Source organism: Diabrotica virgifera, chromosome 8, assembly GCF_917563875.1.
Source record: "Diabrotica virgifera virgifera chromosome 8, PGI_DIABVI_V3a".
Lineage (NCBI taxonomy): Eukaryota > Metazoa > Arthropoda > Insecta > Coleoptera > Chrysomelidae > Diabrotica > Diabrotica virgifera.
In genome coordinates, this window is record NC_065450.1 from 44,752,626 (window position 1) to 44,765,591 (window position 12,966).

Here is a 12,966-nt window from a genome sequence, read left to right on the forward strand (position 1 = left end):
TTCTTCTTCAAGTGCCATCTCCGCGACGGAGGTCGGCAATCATTATAGCTATTCGGACTTTGAAGACGGCTGCTCCGAAAAGTTCATTTGATGTACATCCCTACCATTCTTTCAGGTTGCGCAGCCACGATATTCCTGCGTCTCCAGATGATTCTTTTTCCTTGAATCTTTCCCTGCATAATGAGTTGGAGCAAGTTGTATCTCTCTCCACGTGTAATAAGTCCGAAATTTTCCAATTTTCTGGTTTTGATTGTATCTAAGACTTCCATTTCTTTATTGACCTTTCTCAGAACTTCTTTGTTTGTGACGTGTTCTCTTCATGATATTCTCAGAATTCTTCGATACACCCACAACTCGAATGTTTTCATTGATACCGCATTCAAGGTCCAAGCTTCCATTCCGTAAAACAAAGTCTAGAAAACGTTGCACCTAGCCAACCTTACTCTTAGCTTTAACTTTAGATCTCTTGTGCAGAGCACATTTCTCATTTTGTTAAACTTCGCTCTAGCCTTTTCTATTCTAATTTTAATCTCCTGGAAGTAATCATTTGTGGAGTTGATCATTGTTCCAGTGCCGTATTTCCCATTACGCAAATTACGCCTAGGCGTAAGGCGGCAAAACTGGGGAGGCGGCAAAATTTCAAACAATTATCAGGAAAACTCTTAAACTGAAATTATATACGGGGCCATCACCCAAAATCTATTTTACGTATAATACAGCTAAAAATGAATGAATGTTTGGTAGGTTTCCAATGAAATCTAAAGTCTCCGCCCCGCCGTAACATGGTCGGGCAGAAGTACAATTGTTGGGAATGATTATTTTATCTGACTGTAACAAAAGGATACCGCTTATCTGCCGCGCGATTGCCGCAAAGAAGCCGCTTTAGATAAGAGCCGCGCTACTGATAGTAGTCAAAGGAAGTCGTAAGTGAACGTCTCGATTTTTCTAGTAAACTACTTAACTACTGGAAATTCCTAGAACATTCAGGAAACCCTGCCGGTAGGTATATAAAGCGAACAGTTACAGCTGTGTGCTGTGTGCTATCACCAGACAGTTGAAGATATGAGTGAGAGAGTGACTAGCAGACAGATTGGCTAGACAGAGTGGTTTTAGTAGTGAGATAGTGTTAAGTAAGTGTTATTAGTTATTATTTGTAAAGAAGTAGAAGAGTGAAGAGTATTGAGTATTAGAAATCTGTAAATATTAGTAGGTAAATAGTGCAAGTATTGTTATACTTATAAGTGGACTTGTTGAAATAAAGTAGTAGTTTAAAGTTTTAAAGTGAGTTGTTGGTTTATTGAAGAACGAAGAACCCACGGAAAATACGACGGGTAAAAGTCGTAACAATATTCAATATTGTTCATCCCAGTCAGTTAGTTTAAACTGTTTAAAGTGTCGAGTCCAGTGTCGCAAAATTTTCAACACTATGAGTGACGGCGAAAACGATTAAGTGGAGCGCAATACAAGACGCTTGCTGAGGAAAAGCGGAGAAAACTTCATGCAGTTTTAGACAAAACAAAAAAATTAAACAACTATTTTTTAATTAAACCTACAACTACAACTTCCAAAGCCTAAAAACACATGATTCGGATTCGGAATCGGAGACTGTTACTGCTGTGTCTGCTGTACCTATACCACCAGATAATGCGGAAGCGATGGACACGGAGCCAAGTGAGAGTGAGTATCGATTATGTCATTATGTGAATAAATGTGTTTTTTAACTACATTGCTACTCTTTGACTCTTTGGGCATCCCTTTGGCTCTTTGGCATATTTTAAATTTTCATTTAAATGGAATGCCCTGATTCTGATTGCCCTGTATATTTTGGGCTGAAATGAAACATCATTTTCTCAATTTTCGACACTTATATGGTATCTTCGTTTCTTCGTAAGTAACTGTTAATAATTGTTAGTCCTATCAAAAAAAATCATTGGGGGTAACTTTAAAACGGTAAACACAAATTTTAAAATTACCATCTCGTTTATGATATGGGGGAAAATAAAAAAATTACAATTTTGAAATGACTTCATAAATCCTTAATTAGTAGAGTTACAAAAAAATGTTTGATGTAAAATTTTATTTATGAAAGTTTTACAATATTTTTAGTTTAGAGGCATATTCGCATATTTTATTGTTCTAGGGTCAGAATCTAAAATAGAAGCATCTGCATGTGCATCAGCTTCAGTAAATCCACAATGTTTACAAGCAGTTATCAGTAACGACCCTGCCGAATGGAAGGCCAACGATGCTACTATCGATTATTTGTTGTCCTTACCAAATGAAATATGCCAAAATACAGATGAGGATTTTTCACTAACAAAAACTGTTATTGGCAATAAGACACGGTATCTTACTAAGAACGTTTTCCGTCGGAAACTTGCCAATGAGGAAGAACAACCTCGTAGATACTTAATATATTCACCATCAAAGAAATCCCTGTTTTGCATTCCATGTCGTCTTTTCGGAGGAACCTCAAAAATGGCCACTGATGGCGTAAATGATTGGAGTAATGTAAATAAAATTTTGAATTTACATGAAAACTCCCACGAACACGCCAAATCCCAAGTAACCTTATTGCGGCGTCAACAAAAGCAAAACCAAATTGATTCATTGCTGTGTCAGCAAATAAGACTCGAAGAAGATTACTGGCGAAAAGTGTTAAAGCGGGTGGTTGCAGTGACTAAAAAATTGGCTTCCAGAGGTTTACCGTTTAGAGGAACAGTTGAAAAATTCGGCAATCCAAACAACGGAAACTTCATGATGTGTCTGGAGCTCATAGCGGAATTTGATCCGTTTTTAGCCACGCATGTATCTCAGCACGGAAATCCGGGAAGTGGTAAAACGTCATACCTCTCATCTACAATATGTGAAGAATTTATCGACTTAATGTCGACTGAGGTTCTGAATCACATTATGTCCGAAATTGGAAAGTCAAAATACTATTCAATTATAATTGACTCAACACCCGACATGGCACATATTGATCAATTATCCGTAATCATCAGATATGTTACAGAAAATGGAAAACCAGTAGAGCGCTTCGTTGGCTTTTTGCCAAATGTGGGACATAAATCTGAAGATATGGAAAATGCTGTAATTTCTAAATTGGAGAAGCACAATTTGGAATTAAAACATTGTCGAGGTCAGTCCTACGACAACGCTAGTAATATGTCCGGCTGTTACAGTGGTTTACAAGCAAGGATTTTGAAACGCAACCCGCTCGCTGATTACCTACCATGTGCCGCCCATTCATTGAATTTGGTTGGCGTCTGCGCTGCCGAATGTGCCGGAGAGGCTGTAAGGTTTTTTGAAACGGTGCAGAGCCTATATACTTTTTTCTCGGCGTCTACTCGTCGTTGGGAAATTCTACTTTCCAATTTAAAACCCGGCGCTAAAGTTCCAAAACGGGTCGACGGAACAAGATGGTCTGCACGCCATGATGCTTTAATGAGCTTACGCGGGAGCTGGAGCAATTATTTAAATGCTTTGACAACAATTGAAGAAGCGGTTTCAGAAAAACCAACGGTTCGAACGGAGGCAGCTGGGATTAAACGTCGCTTAAACCGTTTCGAATGTGCCTTCATGTCGGTTTTTTGGGAAGTGATATTGAGCGTTTCCATAAAACCAACAAAACTCTTCAGGGCGTCGATATCGATACTGGCGACGTAACTAGACTCTTTTTATCATTGATAAATTTTGTCAAATCTTTGCGAAATACTGCCATGTTTGAAACGTACATTGACAAAGCCAAAAATATTATGGATGAAAGATACGATGATGACCATCAAAGAAATCGGAGACGTAAACTTTTCCCAGATGAAAATAGGGATGGTGATACAATTCTGACAGGAAGGGAACAGCTAAAAGTGGACACATATTTTTCTATACTTGATAGGGTTTCAATGGAACTGAACAAAAGATATGAAGCATATGACAGTGTTTTCAAAAAATTTGGATTCTTTTACGTAATAAAAGAAAGTTCGCAAGAACAGTTAATCAAAAGTGCCAGGTACCTACAGGAATGTTATAAGGACGATCTGGAGGATGCGTTTCCAACAGAATGTTTGCATTTCTCGGAACTGTTAAAAGAAACAGACATAAAATACGAAAAATGCACTTTATCAAATATGCTCTCGCACATTCGACAATACAATTTGGAAGCAGTTTTCCCCAACGTTGAAATCGCCCTACGTATATTTGTTGCTATGGCTGTCACAGTTTGTTCGGCGGAGCGCTCATTTTCTACCCTCAAACGATTAAAGACGTATTTAAGATCAACAATGGAACAAGAGCGATTAAATGCATTGACAATTTTGACGATAGAATCTGATTTGACAACAAGCTTAGATTTTGATAATATTATAAACTCGTTTGAGGCTATGAAATCCCGGCGAAAACTAATATAATATTATTATAGTTCATATAGTTGTGAAAATAAATATTTAAATTTAAAATTCTGGTTTTATTGCTGTTTTTACCTAGCTAACCTAAGGGCGGCATTTTTTAACTGGCGTAGGGCGGAAAATTGGTAAATCCGGCACTGCATTGTTCCAAGATATGCATATTGGTGTACTCGTTCGACATTGGTTCCGTTTATGAGGAGATTCTCGTTATGTCTTTGAGTTTTAGATATTCTCATAAATTTTGTCTTCTTGGTGTTCATTGTTAGACCGTATTCTTGGCTATCCACCGCTATTCTGTTAACCATTCTCTGAAGATCTTCAATATTTTCGGCTAAGATGACAGTGTTATCCGCACATCTAATGTTGTTAATGGGAACTCCGTTCACCTTTATTCCAGGTGTTTCACCCTCAAGAGTAGGATCTCTTCCGAGTAGACATTAAAGATAACTGGCGACAATACGCATCCCTGTCTCACCCCACGTCTAATTTCAATTTCCTCTGACAGCTGTTCGTTAACACGTACTTTTGCTCGCTGCTTTTAGTATATATTAGATATGAAATTTTGATATTTCCCTGTAAAATTACCGAATATATTTCATAGACATTCACCTTGTGCAGATTTTACCATTTCTTCCAAGTTAATTTAAGCTGATGTAAGTTGGTGATCTACACTATCTTTAGCTATTTTCAAAAGCTATTAACCAAGTGGTATTCTAAGCCTCAAGTCACCTTTCGGTTGACAGTGACCTTAATAATAATTAAAATTAATATTTTTTGTATTTATAATTATAGCCCAATAAATGATCGTTTTGGAGTGTAATTTCCAGGGGCAACTCCGAATTGCATGAAAATTTGGATTTAGGTTCTACTTACCCTCCACTTCAAAGTTGAATTTGTGCCGTTGGTTGCTTTTACTTGGGGGGTGACATTTACCCCTTCTCGGGGGGTGAAAAACGCGTGTTTAAGATAAGGCCGGAAATGGATAAATTGACTTATTCTAAGCACCTTTTGTTCTAAAAAGTTTTTTACGTAAGTCAATACTTTTCGAGTTATTCGCGATTTAAAATGTTGATTTTTCGACAAAAAAACTACGGTTTCAGACAGTTCTTTCCAAAACACTCAAAAAGTAAATACTTTATCGAAAAAATATTTTTAGCAAAAGTGTAGCCTATAAAAAAACGAAAAAAATGGTGTACCAGTAAAGTCTACAAATTGAGTAGAATCAAAGATGTAACTCATGAAAAATACGTTCTTATTCGTCTAATTCGAAATCGAATAATTCAACGCGAAATCACCGAAGAAAGAAGCGTTTTTCGGGAAAACCTTATCAACATTTTTAAAGTATCGGAAAAAAGCTTGTTATTTGTTTTTTTACAAAAGTTTACAGCATCAAAAATAAACGAGTTACACCGAAAAAAAAATAGTTGGCCCTTTTTTTTGGTAAAAAAAATCGTGAAAACCTCCCTCTATTTAGCACCCTAAATGAAATTATTCGTTTGCCTTTACCATCTATTTTAACTGTATGTGTATTGTTTATATGATCTGTAAGTTTGACTGGTTCGAAGTGCTTATTTTTGAAAACATTTAGTTTTAAATTAACAAAAAAATTCTAAAAATTTTTGAAAAATTTAATTTTTTCAAAATAACGTAAAAAGTATTAGTGATAAGAAAAATCTTAAAGAGTAAAAAAATGTAGGTTTTGCTATTATAAATATGCTAGTTTCATTTTGTTTCTCCGTAAGACAAAAATAGGTTAAGACATGGTTATTCAAAATTTGCATACACTTGTGATTAGTGACCCATTCAAGCTTTCTCAATTATAACCCTTTCAAAAATAAACACTTTAAACCGGTGAGACTGACAGATCATATAAAAAATAGATAGGGACGTAAATTGCAGGGGCGGCTGTGGCAGGGAGGCGCTTGGGGCACTGCCCTCCCACTAGCTCATTTAATGTAGTAGATATCTCATACAATTTATATTGAATGAATTTTTCTTTATTTAAAAATCTAATAAAAATATTCAGTCGATGCGACGCGACGCTCCAAAAAGTTTAGAATTATAAATTAACAGCGTTCACCCGCACCATTGATTAAAAACTACTACACAGTGTAGTTTTTAATTATGCCCGCACCCGAGGAAGGGCTCTTTTCCCAGCGCCCGGACTCACTGTTGTCAAGTTACAAAAAAAAATCGGGCACTAGATGATGACTATGGAGACCTGTAAGAAGGAGTGGAAACGCAATGCATCGTTTGTGGGCTAACTTTTCAACCTCTAATTCAACTTTCAGCAATCGCCGCTAGAGGCGCAAGTGTTCGAATAGGTGCTACAAATACATTAGCTCTTATGGACTTATTTAATATTTAACTCATTTAATTTTTGTTTTTAGCGTAATTAGACATTAATTTATTGGTGGATTGTAGCTGAATATGTTTTATGCCAAAAATAAATTATTTTAACCTTATAACATATCGACGTGTGGTAAAAAGTGTATTCTTTATATACCATTGTAGATGGAGATGTGACATCAAATTTAAATTTGTCATTACTTTAATATGTAGGACAGCTTATTTTGAAGCGGAAATATTTTGTCACATTATCTAACTGCCACATTTATATACCAATGGTATTTCAACGGCAAATTAATTTTTTAATATCTTTGTAACTGATATTAAAAAGTTTGTTAGTTGAAAAAATTGACTTAACTGTACGTAATTGTTTTTAAAAAGTTTAAAAAGTTATTTAAATAATTTGAAGTTTATTGATCAATTTTTTTTAATTAGGTATTCTTTTTATCAAAATTTAAACTGCTTTTTTTTAATACTTCATTTATCTATATTCTGAAAGCTTACCTATCAGATGTTTAAATTTAGTTAATAAAAATATATGTCTATAAACTACGCAGACGATAGTCTGACTTTTATAAAATTAATGTTAATTTTTGTGAAATATTTTGTCTCAAAAAATGCATTGTTTCGACAGAAAAACTTTCAAGATCGTCCTACTATTATCACTATAATTTTCAGGTTAAAATAAAAACCAATAATAGGCACAAATTTTATTTACACCGAAGGAAATAACATACAAACGAATAGGTTTAATCCACGAACGTTATAAATAACATAAAGACAAATCTTTATAAAAAGTCTTTATTAACTTCGTTAAGTTCCCTTTTGAATTTTTTATCGGAACGATAACTCGATATAAATCCCGGTACGAAACAAGTTCTTTTAGTGTAAGCTTTCTTGGCACTCATATTTAAATAATATTAACCACCAAAACCAATAATCTTATATTAACTACGAATAATTAATTATTTTCGAAATTTTCACATTCACTCCAATGCAAAAGTAGCATCTATTTCTACGCCACCGCCGCCCTAGCGAGAAACCAAGCAAACAGGCAAAATTGTGTACAAAAATTTCAAGGTCGTCCTATCTCGATTCCTCTCCTCTGTGTAGGTCTCCATAATGATGACTTGCCGTGTGCGAAATAAGAAATATCCTCAGATGCAGGTAGTAACTGGCAACGTTACGGGATTTGGCTTGGCAGTCTGTATCGCACCAATATACTTCACCTAGGACACAGCCCGAGCGTAGTTTTCGGTCTGTGTTAAGTGTACAATTCTCAATACTGACTTCATTATTGTCGATGTCGATATCCAATAATTCGATATGGCAACAAATATTAATAGTGTATGCTTTATTAAGACAAAAATACTTTAGAGTTCGAAAATTTTTTAAATACCAAACAATAGGACGTCTTAGACCAAAATTGGACATAATTCAGGCAGGACAAAGTGGTAATAGAACTTTTAATCCTAAATTCAATGAGAAACATTATTTGTTAGCAGACTGGTTATTCGATTGTGAGGAGACAAATCGCTTCTATTGTTTTAAGTGTTTATTGTTTTAACCACAAGTGGACGAGTCTTGGACAATCCGTGGTGTAAATGATATTAAACATCTCTCAGAGAAAATTAAAAAACATAATGTTAGCTCCAAACTCCAAACACATCCAGTATTGTGTTGAATACCAATTATTAGGGTCAATAAATATACAATCACAGTTAGATTCGGCTTTTAGAAGATCAATAAAGGAACATAACAATATAGTGACCAAAAACAGGTATGTTGTGAGTTGTGATGGATGAGCGATTGGTGGGATAACATCCACAACTATGTGATAAAGGTGCTGTCGATAAAAGAGAAGGTAGAGGTAGGAAGAAGGAGTGGTTGACAGCATAGTGGTAAAGGACGTGGTGGTCAGATGAGTGCGAGAGATAGAAGCTGATGCGTGATGGCGAGCAACTGAGAATCGGGCAAAAGGAGGACATCGGGGAGAAGTTATGCTCTAACGAGCGATTCCACCCTGATGCCCTAGTATGAGAGTGGTGGGATTCAGCTGGTCCCTGCTACATCGAAGTTACGGAGGGCAGGGAGGTCCGACTTAGGGCCAAACTGGTCGACGTGACACTGATGAGGTTTTAGCTCAGGAACCCAGCACTGTCGGAAATGTTTACCTCCGACGCGATGTCTGTTTGCAGATTCCCCACCTAGTGATGAAAAAAAAGGACTATTCACTAGAATCCTTAAATACATTGGTAAGTTTGTAACTAGCAACATTTTTTCGGTGTTCATAATTTCGTATTTGCCGCTCAAAATAAAAGTGCCCCACCGATATTTTTACTCACGAGCCGCCACTGGTAAATTGTTTGTAAAGCGGTAGCGATTAATTGCATTTGGGGAGCTAAACACGGCGAGATTTTCATGATTTTTTACAAAAAAAAGAGGACCAACTCTATTTTGAGCGTAACTCGCTTATTTTTAATGCTAAAACTTTTGTTATCAATTAAAACAAAGCTTTTTATAAACAATTTAAAAAAGTTTAAAAGGGGTTTTCCCGAAAAGTGCTTAATTTTTCGGTGGTTTAACCTTGAAATATTCGATTTGGAATTAGACGAATAAGAACGTATTTTTCATGAGCTACAACTTTGTTTTTATTTGATTGATATACTTTACTGATACACCATTTTTTTGGGTCTTTTATAAGCTACACTTTTGCTAAGGACATTTTTTTCGATAAAATATTGACTTTTTGAGTTATTTGCGAAAAACCGTCTGAAAACGTAGTTTTTTTTGTCGAAAAACCAACATTTTCAATGGCAAATAACTCGAAAAGTATTGACTTACGTAAAAAACTCTATAGAACAAAAGTTGCTTAAAATTAGTCAATTTATCTATTTCCGGTCTTATCTTGAACGTATGCTTTTCCACCCCCGAGAAGGGATGACTGTCACCCCCCAAGTAAAAGCAACCAACGGCACAATTTCAACTTTGAAGTGGAGGGTAAGTAGAACCTAAATCCAAAATTTCATGCAATTCGGAGTTGCCCCTGAAAATTACACGGTATCGTCGAATTTCCCGTTCATTTACTGGGCTATTAAGCTATGTAATAAAACTGCTGCGAGTAAGAAATATCTATTTTAACATACATTTTTAATCTATGCAGCAAACCTGCTTCTGGAAAAGAATCTGTAAAGTCAAGGTAATCTTACACACCCCAAACAAACACATAATATCACATCACTTTTTGCTGACACTTGTCACTATTTAGTTTGACCATTATATATTTTTTTAAATCAAGGAACACAATTTATATACTATTTGCAATACTTGTCGTATTATGTAGTAATAAGATTGTTGAATTCTGTTTCCTATGAATCTTCTATCTTAAAGAAGTTGAATGTGTGGTGTTATAAAAAATATTAACAATTCAGTAATAAGCAGACATAAAATTGGATTAATCCAAGATAACAGCTAATGAAACTAAGTTAACAAATATATTTTTCACACTGATGATCAATGCCCAAATTTTAGTCAACATAAACCATACATCAAGTCAACATTCACCAACAGAATATCGTCAAATACCTGGGACTTCATCTTGATTCTAAATTAAACTGGAAACAACACATTTTAAAGAAGAAGAAACAAACTGAACTGAAAGTGAAAGAAATTAATTGGCTTAGGCCCGGTACTTTATGTCTCGATTAACATCCGGTTAGTTAACCGTGGTTTAATCGGGACCTCTTTAGGGTCTCTTGCGTTGTAATAAATGCAATTACAAGTATTATTATAATTATAAATAAGTATAATAATAATTATAATTGAATTTATTACAACGCAAAAGGTCCTAAAGTGGTCCCGATTAAACCTCGGTTAACTAACCGGCTGTTAATCGAGACATAAAGTACCGGGCCTTAAAGGTCGAAAATCTGGATATCAATTGAGAACAAACTGATCATTTATAAAACAGTCATACGACCTATATGGACCTACAGAATTGAACTATTGAGTCGTGCCAGCAAATCAAATATGTACCGGGTGTCCCAATAAGAATGACTCTCGGCCATATCTCGGAAACCGTTTATAGTACAGCTTTGAGAAAAAAATATTTATAACAAAAGTTGCCTAGGGAAAAGCCTGGAAATTATTTTCATAATTGCAGGTCCACCGCTAGAGGGCGTAATTGAATATCAAAATTTAAAAAATCAAAATTTTACAAAATTTACCTAATGAAAGTGCACTGGAAATCCAATCATCGTCTTCATAAAATTCTGCGCATATTTGATTTCACAAGTTTAAGTCTACCCTTGCAAATAAGAGGTGGGGGTGAGTGGGAATCTTCTTATGAAAAAATGGCTGTAAGTCCGGTTCTGCTAAATCGAATTTTGCATACTTGGTCTTGTTGAAAACAGCTCTTTTTCGTCAATGTAAGAGTCTTATTTTCGAAATATCTTAATAAGTAATATGCCAGCTAGTAGGCGTTATTTAATTATTTTCGGAAATCTAGTTTTCTTTGGAGAATATTAAATACAAGTATGCATTTTTAATCCTGTATTACAAAATTAGACAAAATTAGCAATATAATACCGAAAACCGCATGTCGATACCTTTTTTCTATCTCGAGATATCTTACGAAACTTGTAAATTTTAAACAACTGATAATGTCACCGGTAAACGAAGTTAAGGAAAAGTAGTGTGCTATGGAAAAAACAAAGAAACATTTTCCAGATGTAAACGTATATAATTAATTAAAACAACAATAAGACAAACAACACTGTAAAATATAACAATAAAATACAATAAAAGCAACTACTTACTTAGTGACGACCTAAATGTTCAAATTGTTGCTCATCATTTTCGATTCAAGCATTTATTCTTTCAAGAGTAGATTGAACAGTAGTCTCAATTTCTGCTTTCGCAATGCTTTAAATGGCGCTTCATTTCTCTAGATTCTAAATCATGTTTTCTCGCGTAGTGGCCCTAGCGGCAAGTACAAGGTCTTTTATCCGTCCCCATAAATAAAAGTCTAAATCAGTTAAATCTGTTGCTATTCAATCTACTCTTGAAAGAGTAAATGCTTGCATCGAAAACGATAGGCAACAATTTGAACATTTAAGACTAAGTAAGTAGTTGCTTTTAGTTCTTTGTTATATTTTATAGTGTTGTTTGTCTTATTATTGTTTTAATTAATTATATACATTTAGATCTGGAAAATGTTTATTTGTTTTTCCATAGCACAATACTTTTTCTTAACCTCGTTTATCGGTGACAGTAACAGTTATGTTTAAAATTTACACATTTCTTAAGATATCTCGAGATAGAAAAAAGGTATCGACATGCGGTTTTCGGTATTATGTTGCTAATTTGGTCTAATTTTGTAATACAAGATTAAAAATGCATACTTATATTTAATATTTTCCAAAGAAAACCAGATTTCTGGAAATAATTAAATACCGCCTCCTCGCTTGCATACTACTTATTGGGCTATTTCGAAAATAAGACACTTACATTGACGAAAAAGAGCTGTTTCCAACAAGACCAAGTAAGCAAAATTCGATATAGGAGAATCGGACTTACAACCATTTTTTATAAGAAGGTTCCCATTCACCCCCACCTCTTATTTGCAAAGGTAGACTGAAACTTGTGAAATCAAATATGCGCAGAATTTTATGAAGAATACGATGATTGGATTTCCAGTGCCCTTTTATTAGGTAAATTCTGTAAAATTTTGATTTTTTAATTTTTGATATTCAATTACGCCCTCTAGTGGTGGACTTACAGTTATGAAAATAATTTCCAGGCTTTTCCCGAGGCAACTTTTGTTATAAATATTTTTTTCTCAAAGCTGTACTATAAAAGGTTCCTGAGAATGTTCTTATTGGGAGTGTTATTGGGAATGTTCCTCGAGAGCCATTCTTATTGGGACACCCGGTACATACAAAAATAATCAAAATAACCCAATCAAAAACTCTACGCACCATCGCAAATGCCCTGTGGTACATTTCTAATCGAAAACTGCATAAAGACTGTTAGTAGGAACAGGGAACAGTTATTCAAGAAAGAGCCAACAGACACCATGAAAAATGGGAAAGTCATCCCAACCAGTTAATATTACCACTACTACAGCCAATAAACAACAGAATATTGTTGTTATCAAATTAACTTATATAATATTTAATTGTGATTGTTACTAAATGAGTTATAAACACAGGAA

General features: G+C 34.9%; 2 protein-coding genes across 5 annotated transcripts in view; both read left to right on the forward strand.

Moving 5' to 3' along the window:
• Nucleotides 1-12,966, forward strand: part of LOC114341196 (mitogen-activated protein kinase kinase kinase 13-A) — a 309,717-nt gene that overhangs the window by 277,168 nt on the left and 19,583 nt on the right. For 3 of the 4 annotated variants that reach the window (XM_050658680.1, XM_050658679.1, XM_028291990.2), the window contains one exon: nucleotides 9,916-9,951. The exons of the other annotated variant lie outside the window; for it this stretch is intronic. In XM_050658680.1, the coding sequence (XP_050514637.1) occupies nucleotides 9,916-9,951 (36 nt within the window). The remainder of the gene's footprint in view (nucleotides 1-9,915; nucleotides 9,952-12,966) is intronic. 4 annotated transcript variants of the gene reach the window in all.
• On the forward strand, nucleotides 1,641-3,731 carry LOC126889938 (zinc finger MYM-type protein 1-like). Its single transcript, XM_050658685.1, has 2 exons — nucleotides 1,641-1,677; nucleotides 2,141-3,731. Exons 1-2 carry the CDS (start codon nucleotides 1,656-1,658, stop codon nucleotides 3,667-3,669), a joined length of 1,551 nt encoding a protein of 516 aa, XP_050514642.1. The 5' UTR covers nucleotides 1,641-1,655; the 3' UTR covers nucleotides 3,670-3,731.